This window comes from Trachypithecus francoisi, unplaced genomic scaffold, assembly GCF_009764315.1.
Source record: "Trachypithecus francoisi isolate TF-2019V2 unplaced genomic scaffold, Tfra_2.0 Lachesis_group4, whole genome shotgun sequence".
Taxonomy (NCBI): Eukaryota; Metazoa; Chordata; class Mammalia; order Primates; family Cercopithecidae; genus Trachypithecus; species Trachypithecus francoisi.
The window spans coordinates 19,522,852-19,532,496 of record NW_022681469.1 but is presented as its reverse complement, the minus strand read 5'-3'; the positions used below and the strand labels follow the sequence as shown (position 1 = coordinate 19,532,496).

At 41.1% G+C, this 9,645-nt stretch overlaps 1 protein-coding gene across 10 annotated transcripts in view; it reads left to right on the top strand.

Annotated features, from left to right (window-relative positions):
• The first annotated feature begins 314 nt into the window (after window positions 1-314).
• The window catches only part of LOC117073243 (putative RNA-binding protein Luc7-like 2), a 68,672-nt gene continuing 59,341 nt past the window's right edge, over window positions 315-9,645 (top strand). For 2 of the 10 annotated variants that reach the window (XM_033193860.1, XM_033193856.1), the window contains exons 1-3: window positions 379-516; window positions 3,367-3,643; window positions 5,452-6,567. Coding sequence is in view for 1 of the 10 variants with exons in the window: in XM_033193866.1 (XP_033049757.1) it covers window positions 456-516 (61 nt within the window). In the remaining 9 variants the exon portion in view is untranslated. Of the gene's footprint in view, window positions 517-3,366; window positions 3,644-5,448; window positions 6,568-9,645 lie in introns of those variants that run through there. The other 8 variants (XM_033193865.1, XM_033193859.1, XM_033193864.1 and 5 more) reach the window with 6 other exon arrangements.

The window sequence follows — 9,645 nt, the reverse complement described above, 5'->3', positions numbered from 1 at the left end:
CACTCGGGAGGGGCGGGCGGAGCGATACAGCTGGATGCCAGTTGGTGGAGACCCCGCGGGAAACGACTAAGCGCGAGGAGCGTGCGCGCTCCCGTCGTGGCGACGGTGGCGGCGAGCAGCGTCAGAGCTTGGAGGGGGGGTTGACGGCTTCTGGCGGGTGGCGGTGTTGAAGGCGAGAGCTCGTTTGGCCTGTGTCGCTTCTGTCCCAAGAACCGGACGGAGAGTGAGGGCACGAGGGTCGCTGTCGGGGGCTGTCGTCTTCCACGTACACGTCGTCGTGAGGAGCGCAGTCCGGACTCTCTCGCAACCCTTCCGGCTCCCTTTCCGCACGCCTCGGGGCGGCGGCGGCCACCGAGACAGCAGCGCACCTTCCCCCATCCCTTCCCCTTCTTCCCCCGCCCAAAAGGGCTCGGTCTGCGCCCCACCCCCGCCCGTCCGCCCGCTACGCCGCCGCCATGTCGGCGCAGGCCCAGATGCGCGCGATGCTGGACCAGTTGATGGGCACCTCCCGGGACGGTAAGTCTCTGCTAGGGCCCTGGGGGTGGGGGAGGGGACGGGGACGGCGAAGGGAAGGGGTTCCGGGGGCGCACCTGGGCGCGCGCGTGTGGCTGAGTAAGGGGCTCCCAGATTGGTAACACGAGGTCCCCGGCCCCCGTCCCATCCAATCAGGGCTTGGCAGGCGGGCATGGGGGGCGGTGACCATGCGGATTGGCGGGAATTACTGCCAATGGGGTGAGGCGGGGCCTGGAGGCAGAAAGGAGAGTTTGTGCTTTTAATGTTGACTTGGCTGGGACGGGAGAGCCCGCGTCTCTCTTGCGTAGTGGGGGGCCCGTTTTGTCGCTGGTTAGGTACCTGCGGACGGCTAAGGCCTCCACCCCCGATCTGATTCCTTAACCCAGAGCTTTGGGATCATCCCTCGCCGCCGTCCTCCAGAGTACCTAGAGAGAAGCTTCCCCCTCCTCCTCTTCCTGGGTCAGGAGGAAACCTTTATTACTAACCCAGTCCCAGAGATGCACCCTCGAGCCCCACAGAAACAACCATTTTTATGGAAAATCTGACCCAAACCATGGTTTCTTAAGTGGGTGTGTTTGGCCCCATTTTGTGAGAAGGAACATGTTATGGCCTGTTTTTCCGAGAGACCTCCATTTTGTTAGACAATTTAATAGAGGCTTTGTTCAGTAAATATTGACAAATCTTGCATGTGCCCCAAATAGAACGATTTTGAAAATTTGGTACCCAGTGAAGTAGAATTGAGGAGAACAAAGATCCTTTCAGGCGCTTAGTTTAGATTCTGTATAGAGAGCCCTTAATTGCTGGATTATCCTTTGTCATAAAGAGAATTTCTAAATAAAATGATGAAATGCTGTTGCTTTTTTGGTGATGATAATTAGTAATGTACTCTCAAATTCAACTTAAATCCATTTAAATATGTAGGAAAGGTCTAGTTCATTACTTTCTTAACACAGCAAAATCTTTGGTAGTTTTTATGTGTTGTTTGTTGAGGCAGATAGTTTCTTACCCACTTAGGAAATGCTTTTTCTCTTGACAGGTTATTTAAGTGTATTGATTTGAGAGAAAAGGCACATCTTAAATTTAGTTTTTAAGTTACTCTTTTAATTTACATGAGGGCTTTACAGCAAAATATGAGTAGATTTTAAAAACTTCATTGCATTCATATCTTTCAGCAGCGCATAGAGTGGCTTTTCAGTGTTCACATTTTCAGTTCTAATAAAAACCCATATTGGGAACTTTTCTTTGTAGAACATATGGACAAATAGGTGTAGATGGCAAACCTACTTGTTGTGTAGAGAGGAAAGATTGGGAAGGAAATTAGTTTTGTATGGAAAGTTAACATTAAGTTAAAATGCCACTGGAGAAACTTTTAACTGTTACCATTTCTCACGTTTAGATAAGAATGGTTGTTTTATCACTGCAGCATGTCTTAACATTCTTCCTTTTCCAACATGAGAGAGGGTATTGGGAACGGGCTTCATTGGATCCTAGCTAACAGAGTAACTAATCTGTGTAATAAAATTAAAGAAATTATTTAAGACTTGCTTTACATGATCCTTTTAATCCTTGATGGATACCATTTTTGGGATCTTCTTCATGGATTGGATTTCTTAGTTTTACTGGGAGGGTAGTTGGATCAAGGTAAACCATCTCCTGATAAGTTTCTGAATTAGGCAGCCCGTCTAGTATTGCAAAGCTAAATTTAAATATATATATTTCTGTGTGTGTAGTCAGCAGAAACATGGATTTCTTAAAATCCATTTTGTGTATTTTTTTATGTGTCTGTTACTGGAATTTTTTTTTTTTTGACCTTCAGACTTAGAGGATTTATGATTGAACTCATATTTACGAGTCCACAGTATTGTTTAGCTGAAATGACTGGATTTTCACTGTTGTATTGGGTCAGAAGTAAAAAGTATTCTACTTTCAAGGAAAAATAATTGAGTGGAGTTTTTTTTAGATATCAAAATCCTATATATGCAAAATAAGAATCAGAACTTTTTTTTTTCTTACCATTTAATGAGTTTATATATATCATTTTATGATTCAGGACTTTTAATAATTAGGATTGTTCTTTTTTAGCATACAGTCAACTTCAAGTTACCCAGGGATAGGGGAACATGGAAACGTCCCCTGAATAACACCATGTAATTTGAAACCACTTAATGGGAAGCCTTGTATTGGACACACAAACAGCTTATGGGAACGCTGTTGGGTGTCTTTGGCACTAAGAGGTGGAAATGGGGATCCAGGAGGTGGGAGAGAGATGGAAAAGGTAGGTAGGAGGGTATTTAAGGCAACTCTGTCCTTTTTTTAAAAAAAAATTCCAGAGACTATAAAACAGCTACTCTCTTTTTTGGTAGTGGGGTTCAAAGTGGCGGTGATCCCCTCAGCCCTTAGTGTCCCGTCTGTGAAGGAATCTGAAGTGGCACAGAGTCCTGGGGCTTTGGGAAAACATTACCTCCTCACCCGCTCAAGGTTTCTTCCCCTTCCCCTTCCCAGCAGTTTTTAATTAGTTCCTTTTAAAATTCATTGGAGATTTAAGTCTGTTAAATATACCTTAACTTGAATTACATAAAGCAATTAATCATTTAGATTACCTAAACTTCACTGGAATCCTTAGGAGTAGGAATTTTGTTAGCAGAGAATTGTAGAGGTAATTTTGGATCACTGGGCACTTCCAGAAAGGGCATTCCTGGGTGAGTGGTGGAAGTTGGGGGCTTTAGACGATCTGAGGGCAGCATGATGGTGCCGGGAGGCTGGGCAGGGGGACTGCCAGGAGGTGGGAGAGGAATGCATAAGGGAAGTGGGAGGGCCAAAGACAAACTCTGCCTTCTTTGCAATTTTGCCTAGGGCCCTGGTGGTGGCAACCGCCTGTGTGCCACTGAAAATCGTGCCGATGCCTGGCATACTGCATAAATGGAAGCAGGGTACCGCGTGAGTTGAAACATTGGTCACACTATATAAAGTTTGTATATGTGAATCAGTGTAACTCATACCCATATAACTGGGGGTCTGACTGTATTTGGATTTTTCTGATAAGGCATCATGGGCTAAGGAAAAGAGCACTGGGCTGAGACTCAGGAGACCTGGTTTCTAGCCCCAGCTGTACCTCTAATTGTAACCTTGGGTAAGTCACTTACTTAACCTTTTTTGCCTCAAGTTAAATCTGTAATTTGTTATATGGGAAACCAAATAATTTCCTATGTTATACTCAGAAATGTTGAAAAATAAATATATTTTAAGTTTTTTTAGAAAGGAGGAGCTGTAAGTAGATAGTAATTACTGGTATCTTATTTTATCTTATTTATGCTTCATTACGTTTTATAAATACCTCTGTTTTAGTTGTTAGTATTAGCAGAGGGGAGAGGGATAATTTGTTTTCCCTAAACATATTCATTCTATTTGAAAGCAGGGAGGAGGTGCACAGGAAAATCCAAGAAACAGTTTGAGAATTGTCTGTGTGACGGTTGGAAGAACCCAGACCCCTCACACAGACTAGGATCATTTTTGCTTAGTTGGATTAATTGCAAGGATGTTCCTTAGCTAAAGCCCCTTTGCCAAAGAATATGGTTTGGTCATAAGTCTCTGGTCTTGATCCCAGCAAAGTCTAGGAAGATGCATGCAATAAGAATTAAATAAAATTGAGGCCGTGGATTTAGATTACACTTTTTTGTTTGTTTGTTTGTTTGTTTGTTTGTTTGAGATAGGGTCTCTGTCGCCCAGGCTGAAATGCAGTGGCACAATCTCAGCTCACTGCTGCAACCTCCACCTCCTGGGTTCTAGTGATTCTCCTGCCTCAGCCTCCCGAGTAGCTGGGATTACAGATGGCCACCACCACGCCTGGCTAATTTTTGTATTTTTAGTAGAGACGGGGTTTCTCCGCGTTGGTCAGGCTGGTCTCGAACTCCTGACCTCAGGTGATCCACCACTCCCAGCCTAGATTACATTTTAAGCTTAGAAATTAGGTAAGTTACAGAAGGTAATTCTGAGGGTTCTGTGTCTCTTAATTGCTTTTACCTTTAAATGGGAGCAGAGACCACCTTTGAAAGATTAAAATAGGCCAGGAATGGCAGCCTGCCCTCCAAAACAACAAGTAGACTAGGAACATTAGATAGAATTTTATAGCATCATTAGTTGTCCCTTATGGTTAGGGACTGTTTTGGGCAAGTTAAAACTTTCAATAATTTTAACTATTTTAAATGTTAATCTTTCTAAATTGTAGGTAATCTTTCTAAATTGTAGGATATACTTCCTCATTTAATATATTAATCATAATGTTTTTGCTGATCGGTTGTACAGTAGTTATAGTTTGTGGGATATAAAACTGAAAGGATACTCACACTCATCCTCATACCCAGGAAAATACAGTTAGGAAAGCCATTTACCTGTTGCTAATGTAAGATTAGTAATACATACCCATATAATCTGTAGGATAGTATGACATTTGTGCCTTTCTGCAAAATTACTGAACCAAAGTTTGAAGTAGTGCGTTCTTTAATGGATTTTATTTATAAAATCATCTTTACTGTAATCTGTGTTCCTTGACTTTTCATCAACATTGAAAACATTTTCTCTTAATTTTTTCTCATTAACATAATGAACCATATTCATTTTTTGGTCAGTTATAAGCCATTCTTTTATTCCACTTGGATTGTTCATTTTAAGTGAAGGAGGCGGAGCCTTTAATGTATAAGCAGACATTTTTGAAATAACAACAGGATGTTTCTTAGTCTAGAGCTTGTAAATTCTTTAATATAAGGAATTCTATAGGATTAAACAGTAGTTTCTGTGAGTTTCAGTTAACTGTTTAACTTTATCAGAGTTTCAGGTATATCCAAAACACTGAAAGCACCTGCATAGTGAATCAATGAAAAAAGAAAAGTTTTCCTCATTTTGCATTTTGAACTCTGAATAATATTTCTATCTACACAGCAGCCCAGAAAACAATAAAAGTATCACTTCATATAACATTGCATCGTTCCTGGATTCTCTACAGTTGTTTAGCTCTCCTCAAGTAAGCATATGCTTCTGAGACATTCTTTTACTTCAGGTAAATATAAGCAAAACAAAGAAAAATCATTTTGTCTATTTCTGCATCAGTTCTATAAGGAGCAAGTAAATTCTTTATTTTCGTTTAGGTTGGATGTTGTCATATAAAGATAGACGGTAGTGTTCTACATGTTCAAGATGGGCAATAGGAATTCAATGGCCATGAGGTGTCATGGATCAAGGTCAGGTTTAGTGAATCAGGTACTCTTCAGTAACAGGTGGTTCATACAACGCATTGAAGCTTAAAGTTGCTGTGAGTTCAGCAAGCAGGAGGATTGAGAAGACGGGCAGATGGTTTAAAACTAAAGGTCAGTAAGTGGGCAAGACTAGTTAAAGGAGGCAGGTACTCCCCAAAGATGGAATTTCAGAAAAGTGCTTGAAGAGGACTGAATCCTTAAAGCCTGCTGCTGTTAGTATGTAGAGAGTTCTTGAGGAAATAAGCAGTTGACATAACTACTAATCAGTCTACTAAGAAACTATAAGAAGATGAAGGAAGTTGGAACATCTTGCTGGAAAAAGAGTGAGGGAGTAAATGAGGGTAAGTTTCTGACTGGCATCTTGTGAATTCAGAACTTGCAGAAAAGCTATTCTGTTTCCTTTTTGTTTAGGTTCTCATGCACTAGCAGCAGCTAGAGTAGATATTGGGAGGCAGGGCCAAAATAGATCAGTTTTGCTAGATTATTGAGGATATAGAGAAAAGTAATTTGTAAAAACTCTGAAATCAACTGCAGCTCCATGTTTTTGTTTGAACTAAATAACTTAGGACTTTGAGAAGTCAAAGCTGTCAGAAAGTAACATGAAGTCCATTCAACTGAATAAATGTCATATTTTGCTATTAGCATAGAAAAGAATCTTTAAAACTTCTTTTCCAAAAAGCACTCAGTATTGACCCATATGTTCCAATGTAGTTGTGAACCATGTACAACTGATGTTTGACTTACTTGACTCAACATGAAAGGAATTTAACCAGCTGCCCTTGCTGAATCTTGTCTCCTGAATATGGTAAATGGTTTTTGTTTTTAATCTTCTTAATACCTTAGATTTCTGCAGACCCCAGTTTTTTCTTTTAAGAGTTAACTGATAATTATTGGATAGTATCTATAGTAATTACCTGGCTGTTCTTTTCTGTATTCTGCCCTGCTATTTGTTTAAACGGTAGACTCTTCTCTTAAAGTAACTTTAATAGTTTAACTAATAGTTAAAGTTACTTGAGGGTATGTTTTAGATCAGGGACTGGCACTATGTCCTCCTGCTTTTAGTAAATAAAGTTTTATTGGAACACAACCGTGCTGATTCATATACATATTGTCTGTGGCTGCTTTGGCTTAGGACAACAGAGTTGAATGGTTGCAACAGAGTCATATGGCCTGCAAACCTGAAACATTTACCATTTGACTCTTTAAAAAAAACCTTGTTGGTCACTGTTCTCGTTTAGTTATTCTCAAAGTGTGGTCCTTGGACCAGCAAATCAACACCACCACAGCATCACCTTGTATTGTTAGAAATGCAAATTCTTGGATCCACCTACTGAGTCAGAAATTCTGGGAACAGGCCCCAGTAATCTATGTTTTTAGAAACCTTCCAGGTGATTCTGATACACATTAAAAGTTTGAGAAACCCTCTTCTAGATAAATGTTTCCTAAATATTTGTCACACTTATTGCCTTTATTATTATTATTTATTTTTATTTATTTTTTTGAGACAGAGTCTGTTGTCACCCAGGCGTGAAGTGCAGTAGCCTGATCTTGGCTCACTGCAACAGCCTGATCTTGGCTCACTGCAACCTCCGCCTCTCGGGTTCAGGTGATTACCTTAGCTTCCCGAGTAGCTGAGATTACAGGTGTGCACTGTTACACCCTGCCAATTTTTGTATTTTTAGTAGAGATGAGGTTTCACCATGTTGGCCAGGCTGGTCTCAAACACCTCAAGTGATATACCTGCTTTGGCCTCCCAAAGTGCTGGGATTACAGGCATGAGCCACCATGCCTGGCCTTGCCTTTATTATTTTTTACTGTTTTCTATTTATTTAATGTTTTCCTTTATGTCAACTCACTTTCTAAAAATTTTAAGTTAATTTTAAAATGAAAGTTTATACCACCATAAAAATAAATACAATGAAAACAAAATAATTACTATACCCTAAAGTATAGAATTTTTTTTTTTTTTTTTGAGACGGAGTCTTGCTCTGTCGCCCAGGCTGGGGTGCAGTGGCCGGATCTCAGCTCACTGCAAGCTCCGCCTCCCAGGTTCACGCCATTCTCCTGCCTCAGCCTCCCGAGTAGCTGGGACTACAGGCACCCGCCACCTCGCCCGGCTAGTTTTTTTGTATTTTTTAGTAGAGACGGGGTTTCACCGTGTGAGCCAGGATGGTCTCGATCTCCTGACCTTGTGATTCGCCCGTCTCGGTCTCCCAAAGTGCTGGGATTACAGGCTTGAGCCACCGCACCCGGCCATGTGTTTTGTTAACTAGACTCTTGTCACTTAGGGTTCCTGTGCTAAGAATTAGAAGTTGTTAAATTTATTAAACAAGTACTGTTGCAAAATGGGAACTTTTTTCTTGACTTGTGATTACTAATTTTCTAAGTGAGTGGTATTTAAACATTATGTTGACAAAATCATGTAACACTTAAAGTCATCTTTTGTGCACATCTCATACTTTGGAAATTACTGTTCCATAGAGTATTCATGTGAAAGGAAAGCTGTTTGAACTATATATATACCCAAGCCAGTAAGCAGAAATGACTGGACAGAAATACAAGCCTGTGAGACAGAGAGATCTAGGAGATCTCTAGAGAGGTCCATCTAGACCTCCAGGGTGAAATTACCTCATTTAGCTCAATTTCTCACCTCTCCTTTAGTGCTTTGGTCCTGGGGGTCGATGGTTCCACAGGATTTCACCAACTGGTTCCACAATGGGAATGGTAAAAGGTGCCCCACTGTGGGAGAAGCTGCTTATCAAAGAGAGGCCTGATAGAAATGCTAGGGGAAGTGGCTGTGAGTCTGCATTACCGACGGGAGCAGAGCTGCAGGGCATGTTGCTAGGACTAAGCAGTCGATTCACCTGAGTCTGGACACCATGTATGAATATTTGAAAAAGTCCTGTTACAATTTAATTTACTCCACTGTGTTAGAGGGAATGCTTCCCTGCACATGGTGTTCTATATATTTATTGGTTGGTGTGCTTTAGGGTATAGTAATTATTTATAGCAATAGATTCTTACCTTTCCATAGTATCCCCAGGTTGCTGAGTTGCTTTAGTTATATCTTTATTTCCTTTTCTTAGCGATTATAGACATAATTTGCTTCTGTCATGTTTTGACTAAAAATCTAATGGGAATGAATAATTACACTTGAATGTTTAATAAGTTCTGTGATACTGATTATAGGTGTCTGCATTTGAAAAAAATGTTTTAAAAAGTACAGAGGTCGAACAAGCATCTATATGATTGAACAAATGTTATTTTGCATATTTCTGTCAAATTTTAAAAAGTGGATAAAGCGGCCGGGCATTGTGACTCACGCCTGTAATCCCAGCACTTTGGGAGGCCAAGGCGGGTGGATCACCTGAGGTCAGGAGTTCAAGACCGGCCTGGCCAACGTGGTGAAACCCCGTCTCTACTAAAAATATAAAAATTAGCTGGATATGGTGGTGGGTGCCTGTAATCCCAGCCACCTGGGAGGCTGAGGCAGAAGAATTGTTTGAACCCAGGAGACGTAGGTTGCAGTGAGCCGACACGGTGCCGATGTACTTCCAGCCTGGGCGACAGAGTGAGACACCGTCTCAAAAAAAAAAAAAAAACAAAAACTAGGAAGAAGTGGATAAAGCATTACAAATAAAGTCTTTTGTGGTCCCCTTCACGGTCTCAGTCCTTTCCCCAGAGGCAACCCTTTTTGTAAATTTGTTGTATATTCACTGTGACGCGGTATTTCTGCTGTGTTGTTTAGTTTTAAGGCGCACGTCTCCTTCATGGTAATCTGTTTTTCATTTTAACTTCTTCCTTTATCATTGGGTTGTCTATCACCTCTGTCCTTTGATATCCTCATCTTTTTTTTTTTTTTTTTTTTCTTTTTAGATTTAGG